General features: G+C 38.1%; 1 protein-coding gene across 6 annotated transcripts in view; it reads left to right on the forward strand.

The window, feature by feature from the left end:
- CTNND2 (catenin delta 2) overlaps positions 1-22,114 on the forward strand; it is a 701,753-nt gene that overhangs the window by 648,362 nt on the left and 31,277 nt on the right. For all 6 annotated transcript variants that reach the window (XM_015653580.3, XM_015653594.2, XM_015653620.2 and 3 more), the window contains 2 exons: positions 18,513-18,723; positions 21,971-22,055. In XM_015653580.3, the coding sequence (XP_015509066.1) occupies positions 18,513-18,723; positions 21,971-22,055 (296 nt within the window). The remainder of the gene's footprint in view (positions 1-18,512; positions 18,724-21,970; positions 22,056-22,114) is intronic.

Raw genomic sequence — 22,114 nt, forward strand, 5'->3', positions numbered from 1 at the left:
TGAAGGAAACTGTTTCTCAGTTCTAATTACCCATTTATAAATATGAAGTTAGCTCAGTGAATAAAAAATGGGAAACTGAAGTGGACCTCACATATAACGTGAACCATTTTATTTCAAGGCCAGTAAGAGCAGCTTGCAAGTATAAATTCAGAAATAATAAAAATTACCATATGAACCAATTCTTCCCGTTTTGGACACTTGACTTGCAATTTTCTTTGTTCCAGTTCTTTAAGTAGATCATATGAAGACCTCATCCTAAATATGCAATGGGGCCATATGTCCAGGTACTCTGCTTTTCATCTCTTGGTGAACTGCAGTCTCCAGTAGCAGTCTCCTCTGCCATGTATGTTGTGTATGAAGACACTGAGTAAGAATGGTACCACTGCAGTACATTACAATAAAGAACACAGTGTTGTTCCTTGTATGCAGGTTGTAGGGGTATAGTTGGAGTAGCTGAATATACAATTAAAGCTGAGATGGCAGTCAGTTTGGTCTGTCTTGCTGGCTACTCTTTTTGTTTTCATTTAGACTCATTCTTGTTGGTCCCTATCTTTCCTGAAGTCTGCCATTCAGACTAGTTGTGGTATTTCTCCACAAGCTCTGCACAGAGGAACATAACATCTTTTTGTTCTGCCAGGAATATTTGTTAATATACTCCTGAATAGCTGTCTGTGTCACAGCAACCTATCTAGTAACACATGCCTATCTTATGATCTTCCCTGGCTTCCTGATACTTTCCTCCAGAACTGCTACTCAGTAAATTGTTCTTCATTCTGTATTTCTGCAGATAATAATCTCCTGCTTCTGTGTAATATTATTATCCATTTGACTTTAATGAATTCCATCTTCCAAAATCAAGATAAGTGAAATCTAAACCAATCCTCAAACATTTTTTAGCTTTCGTCCGTCTCTTTTACCTTCCATACTACTGACCGTGACACAGGATGAATATAGACCCAGGATAGAAGATTGTCTACAGAAATTAATTAATATATTTTCTACAGAATTCTTTTGATAAATGCTTATATTTCAATAATGAACCATTAAGACCTGTTCTGAGTAGCACCATCCAAACATTTTTTCATCCTATTTGTACCAGTTCCATCTTAGTTTTCATTCTTGTTCTGTCAATAAATACATATTTTCTCCTCTGTATTAGTTAATCTTTCCTCTTGTATTCTCTTGCTGCCTTCATATCCCAGAATATATTCATATCAAAAAGAATGCAGTCCGTCGTGGTCTTTATGTAGTTAAAATTGCAAATTTTGTACTGGGAGAAGAGACCAAACAGATGTGTACACATGAAGACACGCATTCATCATATTTAAATGTTTCTTCCATTATGAATAATAATCTTTTTGACAGGAGAGCAGCACAGGAACTATATATGCCATATATGTATTATGTCAACTATATAATGGATGTATTTTTAAAACAGTTTTCTATTGATCTGAAGTTGTCTCATGGTTTTGCATTGCATTGGTTTTGCATTTGTTTTGGGCAGGGAGGTTAGGTTAGACAAACTCCCAATGTCTTTTCCAACCTCTGTTATTCTGGTTCTATGTGTAATTTTTAAACTTACTTGATATTAATAAAATCATTTTTTCATGTGTATCTACATAAAGTCAAATACTTTGATGAATTACAAGGACAACATTATCAGACTCAGTCTCTGAAAGGAGAAATAATTCCAGGACAAAGAGAACTTGAACATAAATTACAGATTTATCTACTTTAATTTGCTTTCAGAAGAGGATTTCATAGCTCAAAAGTGCCAAGTTCCAAGATATTCTTCAGTATATTTACTTTAAATGTTTGGAATAAGTATGTACTAAGGATATATTTCAGACATTTTCAAAGATAAGAATATGTGTTTCAATATATCTGGAAGCTAAGAGCTACCCAGTGGAATATCTCATAATTGGTAAGAGAGTGCTTTATATTAATGATCTTTAAAGAATCTTTTCAGTATAGTTTGTCTGCTATAAATTTGATACAACATGACTGCAAGTGTGCTTTTTATTGCTGTTTATATTAGATAAGGAGCTAATGTTTAAATGAACGCATGGCTGCACAATATTGCTGTTAAATGTATCTCACTCAATAGCTGACATGCCAATACTAATATTCTCATTCCCTTGTGTTTTTTCACAAAAGTTTCATTTATCTGAGTGGATTTTTTTGAGTAGCACTATGATATTTAAGATCCATTTAGTTTAATGGTGCCATTTAAATTGGGTATTCAGCATAATTGTTAAAGGGAAGACCATTGCCACTTGTTAGTGCATTGAATCTCATTTGATTGATGTGCAGTAATTGCAATTGGATGTTTCCACTAAATCAAGCTGGGAAACAGCTTGAGCTGCAGGAGGAGAAGGGCTAAGAGAAGTAAAATCTTCAATTTTCTCACCTAGTGAATGTTGCCGCTGAAGATGAATAGATCACATGAACACAGGTCGAGGTGTGGTGAAAAGAAGAGAAAGTTTATTTTTCCTCCCAAGATTTATGGGATTTTGACCACGGCCAGGGATTGGATGGTCAGGATAACACTTTCTCACTGCACTGGCCATGAGAGATGCCCATCACAAGATGTGTAACAGAAAGAATGTACACATATCTATGTTTACAGTTACTGTCCTGAGAAAGTCCTTAGAAAACCATGCCAGCAAGCTCAGAAGCTGAGTTTTCAGGGCGACAAGTGAAGACTTATGTTTGCTTGACACAGTGATAAATGAAGCCTTACCTCATTGCTCCTGCTCAGCTCTATGAGAGCAAGATCATGCCAAAAAACTGTTTTCTTTTTTGACAATTAAAAACATTAGTATCAGCTTATTTTCTGCTTTTACCAGCTTACTAGGTCTTGGATTTTGTTATAGGTTCAGAAGTTGTGTTTGTGCTATTGGGGTAGGAGGTGGGGGAGAGGTAGGAGGTAGGACTCAAGCTTAGGGTCTTAGTGTTAGTGGTCAGAGATGTCAGTTGTTGAGATGAATAATGAGGGATGGGACCACCGGTGCTATTAATCTAATTTATTGCTCAAATATATCAGATCTCAGTCTGAAGGCATGAGGTTTGAACAAGTCAGCCAAAGGTAGTCACAAATTTCTTCTTCACACAGCAGTATATAGCATTTTTGTCCAATAGACAGTTGACATGGAGCTTGTTTCTACATAATAACTTATCACCTTTTTGTGGATGCTAAATGCAAAAGCAAGCAGGGAACAGAACCTGTGTGAAACTAAGTCACACAGGCTTCTCACTCTGGCCTGAGAAAGCATGAGGAAGAATCCAAACAGTCCTTGGTGAAGGACAACAATCTGCAGGTGTTGTTTAGTCGAGGGGTGGTGTTCCACTTTAACCAGTGATGGTGATGTGTTGCTTTAATGACCAAGGAGAGTTTTACCTCTCGGACCTTCTCGAACATAGAAGGCTTCTAAATCCTTAGTCTACTCTATAAAATCCCATTACTACAATTCAAAACCCTTCACTATCTTACCCAATAGTTTCTTATTTACTTACTTAAGGCATATTCTTACTTACAGCTATAGGAACATAAGTTTATAATTTTTCTGCTTAATGCCTGTGTACCTTTTTCATTACATTAGCCCAAGCTCTTTCCAAGGCTACAAATCAAATGCTTCAGCATCTACGGAAGTTTCTGTTTTTCCATTTCCCACAACAGTTAGTGTAAAGCCTTAACAAGCATGGTCTAACATCCAAAGCCTACTTAGAGCCACAAAATCAACCATTCCTTGCTGGCCCAGCTCTCTCACACCCTTTGTGTGAGCTTCACATGCCAGCCTCCAGATCCTGGCTATTCAAATGCTGAGGCATGAGGACCCCCAGCGATGCAGCTCTGGAGCATTCTGTTCTCCTGGACCTCTGCCCATCTCCCACCTTCCAGGCACAGGCACCTGAGAGCTGAGGTCAGAAGAGGGTCTAGAATGTGCAGAGTCAGGAAGGAGGATTTAGGATTTGGGAATCTTTGTAGGACTAGGGCTAGGTTGCCTTTTGGGGAGAGGAATTAGCCTTTAGAGTTACAGATGGGCTTTAGATCAGGGTTTGGAGTTCCATGGAGAGTTTTTGGTAAGCAGTTGGGGGTGTAGGTTGGAGGTGTGAGTCACAGTGAGGATGTAGGATTAGGGTTAGGGACAGCAGATTAGGGCTGCCATCAGAACAAGGATGTGGGATAGGGATAAGATAAGGGTTTCAGGTTTGATTTTTGGCCTTTGCAATAGAGCTTGGTGTTAGGGTTTAGTGAAGAGTGCTGGGGTAAGGTTTAGGGGTCAGGTTACATGGGCTTTGTGTTAGTGGCCAGAGTTGAATAAAGGCTTAAACAGTGTGGTGTTGATTTGCTGTACCCACTACATTGCTATCACTTTCACTGTCAAGACAAATCTAAGAAAGTCCTGGAGTAAGCAGCATGCCCCAGCAGCAAAGTGGGCCAACAGCCTCCTGGGCTGTCAGGAGTTAACAGCAGGTCAGTGAAGGTGACCATTCCCCTCTACTCACCACTGGTGAGGCCATGCATGGAGCATCAAGCAGTTCTGGGGCTCACTAGTACAGGAGAGACACAGACATACTGGAGAAAGTTCAGTAAAGGGCCCTAAGAATAATTACAGGCCTGGAGCATCTCTCCTGTGAGGAGAGACTCAGAGAGCAGGGACTGTTTAGCCTAGAGAAGAGGAGGCTCAGTGAGATCTTATGCATTGTTTAAATTCCTGATGGACAGGTGTAAAGAGGACAGAGCCAGACTCTTCTTCAGTACAAGAGTTCATGAGCACAAACTGAAATAGAGGAAATTCCATATAAGAGAACACTGATCTGAATCTACATTGAGCACAGGGGTTAAACTAGGTTATCTCTAGAGAATCCTGAGAACCTCGACTGTTCTATGATTTATAAGAAATTATTTGCATAAATTTTTATTTAATTTTGCTAGAAGTATCAAGATCCACAATCAAGCATAATTACGCTAGGAGCCTCATTCATTCGTGCTGACATTTCAGTTTTATACACTTACCCCTTTGGGGAATACAAGTAGAAATGGGCTAATCTTTCTGGCATAGGGAGTTTAGTAATTTAATTAGTCAGGGAGTGACCCTGTTGTTTTATGGCTGTTCTTGCATTTTATTCAAGGCATAGGCTGTAACCTTTTCTTCTGAGAAGTTCTCTGGAACCTTAAGATAAAAATGATCCTAGTCCAAATTTACAGGTTTTGCAGCATATGCTCTGTGTAGCAAAAAAAAATGTGCCATGGTGGTGTTCAGAGTTCACCTGCTGTTTGGTGGATCTAATGTGCAATATGAGAAAAATAAATGGTCTCATTACTTACTCCTCTCAGGAGAAAAGTTAAAGGATCTCTTAGATTGTGTGCTACTCATGGTGCTCTTAAAGTGATGTGTTTTATACATTATTTATATTTCATAACTCAGGATTATTTCAGCAAATCATCAGTGCTGATTTTAATTAGAGGAAAATGCTTTTATTTGCATGAGCATATGCAATGTCATATTTTTGTGTATAAAGTTTTTCAAGGTGACACTGAAAACAAAGGTTGCTCTCACAAAGGGAACATGACATTCTGCAGATTTATGGTTTTCAGAGGAGCAGTCTATCAAGAAATATTTTACTTTTGGTAATATTGTCCTCTGAATCTCCTGTGATTAGGTGGTCAGCATTGTATCTGACCTGTTACCATTTAGTTTAGCTGTGAGCATTTATTTTTCAGCTTTGATTTTCTGTTCCTGTTATGTCAAATCTTTTCCAGCACTCCAAGCCTGATCTCCTATCCCTCCCCTGCAATGCAGAGTGTAGTTTATATTCTGTCACGTCTCAGGGAAGTAGCAAGGCTGCTGAGTACATACAAAATTTGCACTGACTTCTCCCTAGTCTTTCAGAGCACTCTGATCATTTAAAATGAGGCACTCTGAGCCTGGGAGCCAGCTGCTCTCTGCCAGATATGTCTTTTCCATAAATCTGGAGGGGGAAGAAGACTTTTGCAATATTTGCCTAATTCTCTTCCTCTCTTAGGAAGTAACTGAGGTCAGCCAATGTTGCAGAAGTTAGTGAACTTGAAGGATCTAAGAGGTTATGGGCTTTGCCTTAAGCAGGTCTCCTCTGTCTAGCTTTTTTCCAAGAAGGAGATGAAGCACAGCATGACAAGTTCAACATACAGACTCTCTGACTCTTGCCATGTGGGTCATTTCATCTCCATGGAGGTAAGAAAAGGAAACTGAGTAGGTGCACAGTCCTGAGAATCTTCCTGCCATGTGTTACGGAGTTGTAGGTGAGCAGCTGTGACTCAGGTTAAAAAAGCAACAGTTTAATGACACTGAGCAACCTCAGACGAATGTCTGGAGGCAAGGTTTGTTTGAGGACCACTAGAGAAAAGACTTGATCAGCTACTAGGTGGCACCTAGAGCTGTTACTTTGAAAGGATCAGCAGTAAGCACAACCCAAAACCAAGTCACATTATGAACCGTTTGACTTCCACCTCTTGAGGAAGCACAAACAGAACTGTGCTCCAGTAGATCTGTACTCTGATGGAGCAGTTGGGACTAGGATTCATTTGATACAATTTCTTTGAACATTAGCAATGAGCTGTATGCCTTAGAAGAGCTGAGAAACTCTTTATGAGAAATGCAAGATCTAGTAGTGTTGTAGTCAAAATAAAAATATACTACTCATTTGTTAAAAGGTTATTAGATGCATTTTTGCCTTCCTATAAGAACATATATTGAGAGACCACCAGCTATTCACCAGTCTTCACAGAAGTAATCGTGAACGCTGTTTATTTTTATCTTTAGCACACCTTTTATAGGGTTATACAGGGTCTGCGGGCAGAGCAAGCTACTATTGGCTAGCACACACAAGTTTACATATTTTCCCTTGTACACAAGGATATTGTTTTGCTTTACTCTCTCTTCTGCAGGCAAGTTTCAAATATTTTAGCCCTTAATATTACGACTTATTTCAAAGGCTGGTTTGTGCACACAGGCCTTTACTAATATATAAAATAGATCAACAAATGTAGAACCTATTTTCACTCTGTGTCATATCTTTGCTCACATATTCACTGTGTTCAGGTCTTATATTGTAGTAGCTTTAGGTAATTTAAAATATAGAACTACAATACAATTTGCTCTTTTCCAGTGGCTGTGTTGCTAAGACAAAACACTGTACAGAACAGGAATTTAACTGAATCAGAACATTAGTAATATTTGTAAAGTTAATTGACCAGTAAAAAATACCTGTAAAACCATCTACATGTCCACTTTCCACATGACTAATGTGAGAGGCCCTGTTTCTAATAAATGCACTTGCAGTTTCATTACTGAAGCAGGCCTTTGGATGGTCTGGTTTAGTTAAACTAATACATTAGTAGTTCAATAAATGACCACTGTTTTCATGAGATATTTGCTAACAATTGCAGATTTCAGGGAAAGAAATTATATATTGTCTTATATTCTTACCCATTCATTGATTGTCTTCAAAATTTTAAAAAAAAATTTTAAATACCCCTCACTTTTTCAGATGCTGTTCTTTTACTTGTTCTTTTTCCTAACATCCTTCTCCCAACCACTGAAATCTGTAAAGTTAGTGTATAATTTTACTGAGCCTGAGAAACTAAACCAGCATTTTGTAACTGAAATATAAATTATTTTATTTTATGGTGTACAATAAAGCAATGTGAAATGCTGATACATATCCTCAATATTGTTATGCCATCATTCACATATTAATTACCATAACTATTCCATGTAGAGTTTTCATGGTGATGACTTAAGAAATATTTAAACACTAAAGTAATTACAGAACAAATGAACACTGAAGTATGACTTGAAGTGGTTTTGATGTCTGTTGGAACAGTTGTTTTCAAAAGACACTACCACTTAACCAAGATTTTTATTTTTGAAGCTAATACATTTACATCTATGCTTTTTATTTAACCTTTAATAACAGAGTAGATCATGAGGGTCCCTTTTATTTCTCTTAATATAAAATAAAATAATCTCATGTTTTCACCGTGGTGTTGTATATAAAAGTGTGCAAAAACAGTCTTTCAGACTGTACTATGAGGACAAATTTCTTCTTGAGTTTCAGGCAATATTATGACACAAGAAGCAGAAAAGAGTAGCAAATAATTTGCAATTCTTTCATGGACATTTAAAACAGGATAATGTCTAGCTGCAATTTCCTCTGACTACCCCTGTCAGAATTTTGTTCTCTTTTGGATACAAAAAAAAAACCAAAGTGGAAAAGAAAAACTACATTTTCATGCATCTGATTTCATACCTTTTAATGTATGACACGGTGTCGCCCTGAAAACTCAGCTTCTGAGCTTGCTAGCATAGTTTTCTAAGGACTTTCCCAGGACAGTAACTGTAAACATAGATATGTGTACATTCTTTCTGTTACACGTCTTGTGATGGGCATCTCTCATGGCCAGTGCAGTGAGAAAGTGTTATCTTGACCATCCAATCCCTGGCCATGGTCAGAAGCCTATAAATCCTGGGAGGAAAAATAAACTTTCTCTTCTTTTCACCACACCTCAACCTGTGTCTGTGTGATCTATTCATCTTCAGCAGCAACAACATGGTAGACAGGCTCATTAATTTCAATGGGTGTTGGATCAGGCTATAGATCTGGAAGCCTAAATTTACTTTTCCAAAAATAGATTACATTTTTATTTCTTCATTGTGCCCTAATTTGAAGTCCCTTGAATCAAACTATTAACAATATTGTCGTATCTCACAAAATAGTGCAGATAAAACTAAAATTCCACTCAACACTCACTTAGCACTTTTCCTCTTCAAAACTTTTAGCATCACTTTATTAATTATTATTAATAACAATTAATCATAGTGTTAATTAAAAAACTATATTTTGTTAAAAATTCAGCCTTCCAAAAGCTCTGTTCTCTGCAGGGAGCAGGGAAGAGCATAGCAAGGGGCTAAAACCAGCTTCAGTAAACAGAATACATAGCCTGCAGCAATTAAACTAAGGAATCACTTCCCTTGCACAATCTTTTTTACCGTGGGGTAGTGGAAAGATTAAAGGAAAGATGACAGTGCAGTCTAAACAAGAAATAAATCTCTTAGTGTGTAAAGAAGCTGGTTAATTGGATATATTTGCACTACCTGAATCAATAGATAGGCTAATAACTCCTTTCCATGCATTTTCTAGTTTGTATACCTGGCAGAAAATGAAATCAAAATTAATTGGAAAGAAAGAAATGAGTTATTGCATACATGGACTCCATCCATTCTGGATATAAAACCCAAACATGCAAGAATAAATTCCTTGGATGCAACAACAGTGGAGTCTGAGGTTGTTATTTTTGTTCTCAGACAACCCTCCAGAGCTAACACTGCAAGGGAGACAGCCAAAGCCACCACCCAAATCCTTTTTTCTGGCCAAGAGAGCAGAAACAGCAGAAGAGTAGGAATACCTCTGATTGTTTGCCTTAAAAAATGCTGCTTTCTTCACTGCTGAGGGTAACAAATACAATCTTATTAGTAGAGATTTTTCTCCTTCTGTGGACCCAGCAGTTGTTCGGCGTATCAGGTCAGCAGATAATTAGGCAGGTCAAGCTGAACTGGAACTGACTCATTTTTACAGTCCCAGCATGGGTGAGACAGTCAACAAATTAATGCTTGCACCTCTTCCCAAATTCATCTTCATAAACCAGGTTGCAAGTCAGAGAGCATACTCTTGAGTTGGGCTGCCTGCATTTGATGGTTGCTTCACCTCTCCAGCATCAGAGAGGGAGGATTTCTTAACTAATACATGGATGAACATTCAAAACAGAAGCTATTCACTGTGTTGGGTGAGAGGTGTTACAAAACAGAAAATCCATTTGGCCATGGTACTCATAAATCCATTTCAGTATTAGCCTTCTGACTGTTTTGCTGCAAACATATACGCCGCTGAAGGACATTTGGTTTCTCCAGAAATCCACATAGCAGGCAGCATGCATCCCATGAAAATTGCCAAAAGGACAGCAGCAAAGATGAAAGAGGCAGAGATGTTCAGCAGGGTCTCAATACAGTGCTCTACTTTTGGCATTACCTCTGACAGAGCCAGCTGAAGTGCTTCTTCATGCAAAGTGCAGACGTGCATCTAGCCTTTAAAGCACATGTTAGAACATGAATTAATAGGTCATGGTCAGCCAAAGAGCCCTGGAAATTCTTCAATCTGTAGTTTTTACAATAACTGCGTGTATAAAGTCTGAATATCTGTAGTCTCACTGTGTGAGAGACAAGCAGAATGTGAAGGAGTTCCATTGTGAGACGAGTAAAATCAGTATTAGATGTAACAGAAGGTTAGTTAGCTGTCTGTGTATTTTAGATATACAGGAGAGGAAACAAGAGTAGTACAAGAGCAATAGCTTTTAAACACACTGGTACTTTTGAGTCTAGTATCTATGCTTGCAAACTAGCTAAAATGTCCTTCCATTCAGAACATTAAAAAGAGTGAGTTTGTGGCAGGTAGGGTCAGGAGTACAGGGTTGTGACAAAATCAGGATCTAGCTGACCATCAATGTGTAGGTATTTAAACCAGAATAAGGAGAGATTGGAAAAGCTTAGCAAATAAGGCAGATGCAGAGATTTACAAGACAGGGCAAAAGACAACAAAAACTTCACAGTTAAGACCCAAAGGTTTGAGGGGATGCAGCTCAAGGAAGAAAAATAATTAGTCACGTAGTAGAGGGGAGAGGGTGTAGCCCTGAGAAGATGAGTTGAACACGAGAAAAGTAATCAGCCAGAGGGAGACAGGAAACATATGAAATGGGAAAGTTACGTTTCTGGAAGGAGAGAGGCTGAAGGAGGAGGGTAACTGGGTTAAAATGCTGTTACAGGAAAGAAAATCTATGAAGGATCTGAGAAAGCACATCGCTGAAAAACAGTGATCGCATTGCACCTTGTTGTGATATTCCATGGCATGTTCAGGTTCAATACCAAAATGCTTCTCTTTTGTCTATGTCCAGTGCTAACAGTTTCTATACATGCTGCTCTTTCATCCTTGTTATGGATGTGCCCTTTGTCATTCCTTGTTCTCCTCATACCTTTCTTTTGCAAAATATAGAACAAGTATCTTTAATATTTTTTCAAAAGATAAAAGCTTCAATATTGGTTACCGTTTCAGGTATTTGATTCTTTTACAAGCAAATCTCAACTGACATTGCCACACGGTTATTGATGTTCTACATGCTTTCATCATTCTGTAGTAGTTTGAGAGTTTGTTCCTTAAAACCATAAAATATAACTATTTCTGCTCTTTGTAGGGCTTTATATGACACTGCTGATGGCTGAATTTATTCTTGATAAAAAAGATTTTTTAAAAAGAAAAAAAATTACTGACACATCACATATAAATGCATCAGGGAAGATACTGTTCCCCTTTGACTTGGTCCATACCAAATACCAATCTTATATCTTGAAATCTTGCTGTCTGTCATCAGAGATGGTAGAAAACTGAAAGTGTGTATCATTTATCTGAAGAGGGAATCTGAGACCTGATTCTTTGTTCAGTCTCAGCAGCCATGGGCAAAGTGCACCTGGATCCTTGGGGTCACAGGAGCGTTTATGCATGTCATGGATTTATTCTTTCTTTATTGTGAAAATTTATCTCTACAGAGTCTTACAATTTAAATTAAAAAAAAAAACCTGCAAGAAAATGGTATCTGGTATTGTTCTATAGCTAAAAGTACTCATTATCCAAACTTAATTGGCAAGTTACGCTTAATGGGAAGCAGCTAAAACAGTGGCTTCCAGCCCATGAGGTTTGAGCTGCTTACTAAAACCAGTTTAAGTTAACTCATCACTTTTTTCTTTATAAATGATTGAGCTGAGGTGATAAGTTTTTTGTTAGGGATAATTGCAGTACTATAATCAGTTACCATTATGTAGTACAATGCATATTTATTTTGAAGTGCCAGAGATTACTAATGTTTATGTATGTCACTAACATAAGAAGGACCTGAGTACATAACCAACATTTTTGGCCAAACATTGAGAATGATATCTAGGTGCCTGGAGATAAGCATTAAACAGAAAGGAACAAAGGGTATCCAATTTTGTTTACATCTGCTTTTCCAGAAGCCTGTGTGTCTTCCATAGGTCTACTAACTGTGCAAGAATCTCAAGTATCCAAGGAAATTTGAAACCACATTGTCCCCATGTGTTTGGACACATAAATTTCCTCGTATTTACCTGAAAATGGTTTGATAATTTTTTGTACACTTCCATCCCAAAGTGATCCAGAATCGCCTGTTCTCTGACACTTGCAAGAAGTGGTGGGGCTCATGCTGTTTGGGGCTTGCTTTTCAATCCTACTGCTCCAGGATTTTCCCAATTTCTTCTTCCAGTAACAAGTCATGCACAGTGGTTTTAGGAATAAGAAACAGCTGTATTTTGATGAGCAATATCACAGACCATGAGCCAGCACAGGCCAGGCCATCAGGGTTTGGCACTGCCTTGGAGTATGGTAAACTTGCTCTGTCCACAGCTGAAGTCATGTCAAATGAGGGGCCCTAGAGAGAGGGAAGAGTTTGCTGTATGCAAACTGTGGGACTTGTAGTCCTTCACATGCAATGTACCCTACAGTCAGCACTCCTACAGACTGTATCTTACAGGATTGGGTGGAGAGCAAAGTCACTGGATCACTGGTTGCAGTGGAAAGCCTCTCTGGAGGCAGTCATGTCATTTAGTGGTGAGCAAGAGGGCATTAAACTTTGTGCTGGCTGATGACCCTTATTTCAGGTTGTGCTGCTCTGCCTTCTTTTATAAACCTGTTAAAAGGGGTCCTATTTTATGGACCAGGATTGCCACATAAGGTAGAGTTTTTTCTTACTCTTCACTCACCTTTCCTGCTGCTCCCCAAAGTCTGAGAAGTAATCATTTACTCAGTGGGTCAAGTGTCTCTCAACCTTAGTACTGCAGCCTTTTTTGCTTTCAAATATACAGGTTTTTGTCTCCTTCCATCTGCTGCCTTTACTCCTGGCCCAGCGGCTCTAGCATTACCCTGCTTCATCTTCTTGACCTTGCTTCCTACTCTGCCCCACAAAAAAACACACACATTTGGCTCTAAGATCCAGTACGACAGCATTTCTTATCTCTTAGCCTATTTTTTCTTTAAAATTCAGGGTAGGTTTCCCCCTTGAGTCTTTCACTGATGAAAGAGAATATCCTCAGGCAAACTAACACACCTTTACCCTCTGAAATGACGTGAGATTGACTGCTGCTCTGATGTCTACACTTTAACTTGTATTGTCTTGGACTCTGTCCAAGTCCAGAGTCTGCTACATATTGTAATAAGCATAATCATTCTTTTTTTTGTTGGCTCTTGCACCTCAGTATGTACTAGAAAATTTCCAGTGTTCAGAGTAGGCACAGGGCTCCTCTGGAACAGTGACAGATGAACTCTGAGGGCAGTTCCAGGTGCTACACAAGTGCCACTAGTGGTAATATATTACAGCTTAGAACAGTGGTGTCTAACAGTGAAAGCATACTACAGGAATGAGCCATCAGATACAGTAGCTGTGTTTCTGTCACATGTTGTCATCTGATGAATGCACTCTAATTTATTAGACTACCAGTTGAATGCACTGACTTATGACCAAAATCAGTTCCATTCAAATTAAGAAGACAGTTTTGGCACATTTATTAAGTAATGATTGAAAGTAATAATAAAAGCTCTCCCAGTCATGTTCTTTCCATAAGTCTGTGAAATACTGAAGTTGAGTAGTATTAAAAACACAGGTGTGATGAACGTGCCCAAAACCGCATAGTAGCACAAGTGGAGCACACGTGTTAGCACAAAGAGAAAAAAAATCACATATATTCAGACAAACAGGCACCAGTAGTTATGGAGTAGTCTAGTCTGAAACTAGGAGCTATGTCACATCTACTTAATAAATTTGCCAGTGTGTCAAAGGCATTTTTCAGAGATGAGTGAAAATGGAAGTGGATTCAACGATGTTACAACAGCAGCAAATTTGTCTCAAGGCAATAATAAGGAAATATTTCCAGAAGTAGAATCTTATCTCTGATGATTTTGCTCTGGTTTAATCTACCAGAAGAGCAGTTCGCACTGCTGTTTGGCTCTGAAAGCAGAATCTCTCTTAGAACAGTTATTTGATCCTCTGACATGAAAAGTTTCCTGATTTAAGTAATGAAGGCAGGTGTTAATGTGCTGAGACTTTTATCATGCAAAGGAAAAGACATTAAATCTTCATTGTTGAAATAATAAGCAGATGCAGTCACCTTACAGTCAAAGACTTAGTGCATGTTGTTAGATGAATCACCTTCTTAATATGAAAATGATGGAAGTCTTAGAAAAATAACTTAAATGTATAGTATCAGAAAAATAATATATCTTCCAAGCACCCACAAGATAACCCCTTTCCTGTTATGTCTATTTTATGTCTTTCTCCCTTCCTCTAAGAGTGAAATTGAACAAATAAATATGTTTTCTTTTTTCCTTGTCAAGCTGTTGGCTATGTTTAATCATATTATGTAAATCCTCTTTAAAAGCTTCAAATCAGTTTTACAATGTGTTGTTCAAATACAACAAATAAAAATAAAAAAACATTTTGTTTTTAGATTAAAGTAGCTCTGCATAGACCCTAATGAAAATTAACAAGGCTATTTGTTTTTAATATAATCATCACACACATCCACCTCTCTTCACAGCATCCTCATCAGTTCTCACTTCTTCCATTCAGAGAGGCTTCTTGTGTTGCATGCTGAATTTCTCCTTCTAGTAGTGCTAGATAAAAGTGGTGCTAGAAAACATTTTGCTGACATTCCAACAATGGTTTCCATTACACATTTCAGTCTGCTTTCAGAAGAGGCTCTTAATGGGGAAAGACATAATTCTAAGTGCAAATGCTCTGCAGAATGTAACATACACCAGTGCAGGTGTCAAGAATCAAAGTTGTGTTGTGCTGATGCAACAGTACCCATGGTAGGACTTGACATTCACACCACTGTGGAGCAAGGTTTCTTTTGTAGCTCATGTAAAAAACATGACTCTTCTTCATGTCTGTAGTAAAGCAGTAAGAGAAGGTAACCAATAACTGATGATTTTTTCTGTGAATCACTGTACTACAATGATTTATTAATTAACTATATGTATAGTTTTAGAAAAACTTCTTGCAGTATACAGAATAGTCCTTAACTTTCAACTTCCATGATGCAATTCTATATTAAAGCAAATTTCCTGCTTTTTTAATATATTTTCACATACCTAGCACAGTGTTTGAAGTACTCAAACTATAGAAAATGTGCTAAGTTACACTTGTTGATAGGTTTTAAGACCAGCATAAACAGTGGTTTGGATCAACTCTGTAGCCCAGCCATTCCCTTCTTCTTCCAGCTGGTGTGCCACTTGTGTTTGGTGAACCTGTGGAAGGACATTCTGATATCCTTGACCATGACACCTGTCAGATTACAGTCAGTCGCTTTATCTACATGGGCAGCTACTTCTTTGTTGGAAGTGGCAGATGTGTCCTTTGCTGCCTCCTGGGAAAGGGCAGGGAGAGGGAAACCTGTCTCCCCAACAGGCAGCTCCTGGCAGGGAGGCCTGGCATTGACATTACAGGTTCTGGTAGGGGGGGTCTCCAAACTGGACACCAGCTTTCACAGCTGCCACAGATGAAATACAGTGACTAGATTCTAGATCTACAAAATGTGAGTCTTCTTGCACTTGCTATCCAAAGGCTAGATTTGATGCACTTCTTGGGGGAGAAAGAAGGGGAAGGCAATTGAAAAACCCTACCAAGCCCACTCAGAATATATTTTACTTTAAATATGCATCTGATGAAGAATTGAATGATAATATTGGGCTGGACTTAAAACTGCTCAGAATAAGGAATGCTGTACTATCCCACTTTTACACTTTCTATATTAAAAAGCCTATTTTATTGTTTTGATGTATCTAATACTGACTTGATATTCATGCCTAACTAAAGGGTATACACAGCAGAAATGTTAGAACTGCTGAGCATTAGGAGGTCCAGAATGCTTATACCCTGCTTGATTGCTTCAGTTTTAGTTTTCCAACTTAACTTTCCCTGATAGCTCCAAAGCCTTTATTTATTGTAAGAAGCATCTTGTGTGTCTAGACATGTGTACTGGTGTGAATACTACTGCCTGGAATACTAGACCAGTTCCAGGAAATAAGTCTGCCTGGGGCAACCATCCAGATTTCTTTACACCCAGTGCTCTGGGATGCAGTATTTGGCTGCTAATGAAATTATCCTCGTGAATCGATTCCACCAGAGGACCGAGGTGCTGAGATGCTCTGTTGCAGTTTAAGTGAGGTCCAAAATGAAAAAGGAATATTGGTCTGTTCTGGATGTGTGCACAGAGTAAAGCAGAAGGTCTCGCTGATCTGATTTATCTACTTGTACTTACTCCCGACCAGTGGCAGACACTGTGCTAGAAGAGTAAAAGCTACATCAAATCATAGTTTATTTTTTGAAACACCAGCTTAATTTGATATGTATTGCAAACTGAAGTAATCACTGTAAGTGGTATGCAACTATTAATGTGTTCACATTGCACAGAACACACAGATGCAGGTGAAAATAGCATTTCATACTTTTCTGCAACAGTGTTCCATAAATATGTAGGTGGAAAGAAGATTTTCAGTTTGCTCAAATAAATAATTTCTGAAAGAGGTGCTAACAACTGTACTACATCTGATATTAATAATATTACTTAAAATTGTAACAGTGCAAGTAAATTAAATATTAAGTTAAAAGAAATAAAAATGTTTGAGGACAGGATTTGTATTGCAGCACACTGTTAAGATTCCAATCCTACTGTACACATTTTGTAGGCAGTCTAATGCTTTTTATAATCAGGAATGTTTTTACATAATATAGAGTGAGTATTTTCTAACACCTTACATTACTACAAAATCTATTTGATAATCTTTAACATGTCAGTCCAGAGATTTAAGTTTTTATCTGTATTATGAATATTCTGTTCAAATGACTGGCTGTAGTTCTACCACATTAGGCAAAATTGTGAGAAATGAAAATAGATGTGATTTTCCTCTTGTCTCTACTTTCAAATATGGATACAATCAACTGAATTTATGAATTCAGAAATAAGATTTTTAATAAGTATGCATAAACACTAATTGATCAGAACATTTTCAAGTTATCAAAAAAATCTGATTAAATTACCATATTATATGCAATAATCATACCTGGTCATTCCAAAAATGTGATATAGATTAGATTATTAATTATGTTAATATTTCACAATTTTCCTGTCCTTTTCATCCTGCATGATACACTCATGGTGATCGCTGTATGTAAATTCCTAGCGCAGCTGCGCTGAAGGTGATTCAGTTGTTTCACTGACCTCAGTAATAACTTCATCAGGCCTTCGCCTTCTCTGGTCTTCTCTTCATCACATTGAAGGACTGAGCAGCCATTCACCATAATAGCAATCCTCTAGAACTGATGTGGGGTTTCTTGTGTATCTGTGCTGGTGCTAATCCTGTCCTGTCTATCTATCTATCTATCTATCTGTCTATCTATCTATCTATCTATCTATCTATCTATCTATCTATCTATCATCTATGGGTATAGATATATAGATATATACTCTTGGAAGCTGCTTTTTATTATTTTCACAAGCACTACATGATTTTTAGGTCCAATCTTGAAAAAGAAATCTTTATTTAAGCATGAAAAATATTATAGTAATCTTAGAATCATTTAGGTTGAAAAAGATCATCAAGCCCAAATATTACTGACAGAATTTCTTTTTCTTTAAATGTTTGATGTGACCATTATAAAAATTCCTTTCATTTTAGGAGATTTTAAATTCTGGAGGTTAGTGTTTTATTCAGTAAATCCTTGCAAAATGCCAGACTGGAATGGATGTCAGAAAGGCTCCTTTTCTGGTCAGTATCATGGATACAACTAAGGATGTGTGAAAAAGATGGCATCACAATACAGTCTAAGAAACACTAACAAGCCCAGTTAAATTGCTGCATGTAGAATAGAATTAACCTTGTACAGTGAATAAGTCTTCAGAGAAGACTTGTTCACAAATACCAACATCATGGAATTTGCATTCACTGTTGTGGTTTTAACAGCTGATGCACATTAAATTTATGGTAAAGCTGCGAGTTGTTTGGTGGGAGATGAGGACTTGCCAAGTTCTGTGAATCATGGTATTCAGGTTATCTTTATGCATATACTTGGACTTTACCATCACAGTTCCATTCTCTTATAGGTGTGATGTAGCCATATTGGAAGTCTCTGACTGATGCAGTATGGAAGTATTAACAGAGTCCATAATGTGCAAAATGCTTGAACATGCAATAATATAAATATGGCTTGCTCCAAAATATTGTCAGTATCCAATTACATTACATGCAATGATGCAAATGGTGCTATTAGTCTTGTGTGTTTTCCCTGTACTTCTCTGCCATCCTGTATTGCTGTATCTTCTGAATTCTCCCTTCATTTTCTTTCAACAAAGGCAAGTATGCCATGAGGGATCTGGTCCACCGACTGCCAGGCGCTAACAACAGCAACAGCTCAGCAAGCAAGGCCATGTCTGATGACACCGTTACTGCCATTTGCTGCACTCTGCATGAAGTCATCACTAAAAATATGGAGAATGCCAAGGCCTTACGAGACGCAGGCGGCATTGAGAAACTGGTTGGCATATCTAAGAGTAAAGGAGACAAGTATGTTTTGCAAATCACCTTGCACCTTTTTAACCTCTCCAGTAGTTATTACTAGTCTTGAATGTGTTTGCCTTCTCTGTGCAATCGCGAGTTGAATCCTTTAGTTTGCTCAGAAATCACATGCCCGGTGTTAAGGGTGACAAGAAACAGACAATGCCAATACCAAAAGCCTCCCTCTGCTTTGGTTTATTTTTGATGTGCCATCAGTAGTGCAGGGAGTGCATTCCATGTGCATTTTAAGGAAGAGTAATTATCTACAGTAACCCCTACCTCTAAGCAATTGCAGAAGATCCTGATAAATGTTAGGGATCAGAGTAGTTGGATTGCACCCTGCACAAGGATTGACATGCAGGTGGAGGGCCCTTTGAAAGGAAGGACCTCACCACAGTTCTGGTACAGCTCCTCTTGATCTAGGAGTGAAGAATGTAAAATCACTGTCCCTCTTCACAGCACCCTTTTCCCCGCCACCAGCTTGGTGATAGATCTGTGGATTTTTCTGACTTGTTGCTTCTGAGAGAGCCATTAGGCTGCTTTGTGAGGCAAAAAATGTCTTGCACACAACTGTGTCATTTTCAGAACAGCTATGGTTTCATCTTGTCTGTTTGACTATGTACACACTCCTCATGAGGAGTTCACGCTTTATCCTTCTTTTGCCTAAAACAGATAGCCTGGCTCTCATATTTGTCAACCTGATGAAGTATAGTGCAATGGGACTATGGCAGTTTGAAAACAAATAGCCTTCACTCTAGTGTACAAAACCCATCAGTCCACCTACTCGGAGCTGTCACCACACAGCCTACTGCAGCATCAGATCTCTTAAAGAGCCCCACAAAGCCAGGCCACAACCTGAAGGAAAGATTTATGCACCCTGCATTTGGTATAAGAACTTATGCTCGCCTATGTGATCAGAGGATTGCCAATATAATTTAATCACATTTCTTTTTCTCTATTGTTACCCCTTTCCTTTCATACCAGATTCATTATTGAAACATTTTTGCATTCAAATTGGAAAGGGTAAAAAGTAGTGTTACCAAGTATGTGATTCCAGTTGTGGGACCTCCCCATACACTGCCAATTTATTTATATTTGCATTTTGTTATTATTAAATCTACCTAATTTTTTTATTTTTATTTTTAAAATCAAATGTACTGACATTGTAAGCAGGTTCCTATCCATTTCTCTTAAGCTGAATGTGTATTTCCTCAGAATAATGCATTCATCTACCTGTTCATTATCTGGTAAAGAATATTAATACCTGTTGAGTCTGGAATTTTTGAAGAATCATGGGCAGTTTTAGGAGGATCCAAGGGTATTATTCCCTGTCTGAATACCCCACATAACTGTGAAAGACATCTATTTCTAATTAATGTAGAGCAGAGTAATTCCAAAATGCCCTTCCAAGTCGTGATATGTATCCCTCATCTCAAGTACTTTGACCTGCAGTCCCATGTTATTATTTTTGCAGGTTATGTAGTTCTAGAACAAGAAAACCTGCTAACACACAGTGCTGCAAATGCCCATCTTAAGTAAAAGTTCCATTTTTCAGCTTTCAGAAACTCTGTGCTGTTAGTTTGGTTTGGTTTCTTACAGGTAATTCATTGTTAGAAAACCAAAATTGCTGGTTGTTGAACTGATAGAAAATTCTGACATCCTCACTTTATAGTTCAGTAAATCACTTCTGTATGAAATAATTTTGTCCAGTATGAAGCAAGTGCTTCTGAATGTGCAGGATACTGAACTGGCCACGCATCCTGGTATGTATCAGTGCTACTAGTGTGGGGTTGGCCCTGATAGTCTTTGGAATATGCCCAGGGCTTGAAAGGTCTCCCTGTATGAGAGAACTGGTGTCCATAAGGTTATTTATATTGGCTAGGCCCATATCAGCTTCACAGAGCTCCTGCCTCTCCTAAGTACTCATGGAGTGGTTGGCACATTTATTTTCCTGGTTACTCCATGCTTACCAGCACCCCATTAGCCAGTACAGCTGGAAGCATAATAAAAACAATCATACTTGAAAGGGCTTATCAAAATCCTGTTTACTCACCAAATACCCACCTACTGCTGTACTCTGGATGAGAAATGGAAGTGGAAAAAAAGCACCAAATAAATTACTAGGGAAATGTTGTATTAATGAATCAGTTGTGTCATAACAACGCTTTACCAGTTTGCATGTCAGCCAACCAGTGATCCTTCTCAGAAGTCTCAGAATGGAACAAAGCCTGGCTCCTGCCCAAAGCAGTAACTTAAGCTGATGCTGGTTTTCTGGTTTCTCTTTGATGTTTCAAAGCAAATGCCTCTTCTGAGCAAAACATAAATCACCTCAGTGACTGTCCTTCACTCTGGACTTTGGCCTTTGCAAGGTTTTCTAGCGTTCTACTGCTTTATATGTATTTTTGATCCTGCACAGTGTATGTGTCCTTAACGGGCTGGGTTACCTTACTGGTCATTTTCTATTTGACCCTTCCTCACTGAGATGAATACTCTCTTATTTATTTTTTTAAATTACCTATTCTAGCAGGAATATATGACACCAACTGATTGTAACAATAGCTTAGACTTTATTTCAAAACTTGTCTGAAGAGCAAGACTATGTGAAATTACATGGTTTTCAACACAATATTTTATTATTGTCATTAAAGGAAAATGGTGTGAACAAAATCCTAGTCCACATTTGGATTCCTAATTAAATTTATCATAACTTTTTGTAATCAGTTGTATTTCTGCATCTTGGCTCTACATTTCAAAACCAGTGCTCATCACTCATCTAGAGTTTCTTTTGGCCACTGCTGAGGGGAGCTTAATGAGTTGAGTACACTGTCCTGAGCTGGAGTTCAGCAACTTGCAGAGAAAGAATTCTGCTCTGATTCCTTGTCCTTTATGCCAAAAGTTGTAGCATATCTTAGATGTATATAATGCCAGCCAGGTCCTCAACAATTTTGCCAATTGCTACCTCCTATTCCTCATATTGTGTGCTCAGCAGAAATCCCTGTGTATACGGAGATGCACAAGTTTTTCCCCTCACTGATTGATTAGTACTGTATAAATAAGATATATTGCCCCTGCTTAAAAACACATTGGTCTCCAAGATGCCAAGCAAAGATTTTATGGTTTACTTGAAACACACTTTATTTGTGGGTTTAAATCCTTAGCAAAGCATTTGAAAATTGGAATGAATGGTGTCCTTCACTTAACAGTCTCTTTCTCACTTTTTTTCTCTCTCTCCCTTTTTAATGTATGTGTGTAACAGGCATTCGCCTAAAGTGGTGAAAGCAGCATCTCAGGTCCTCAATAGTATGTGGCAGTACAGAGACCTGAGAAGTCTCTACAAGAAGGTAAGGCTTGGGTTTTTTCTAGATTTGTCATCTTTCATACTGTTATTCAAATTTGGGGG

The sequence above is a fragment of the Parus major genome, chromosome 2 (assembly GCF_001522545.3).
Source record: "Parus major isolate Abel chromosome 2, Parus_major1.1, whole genome shotgun sequence".
NCBI lineage: Eukaryota > Metazoa > Chordata > Aves > Passeriformes > Paridae > Parus > Parus major.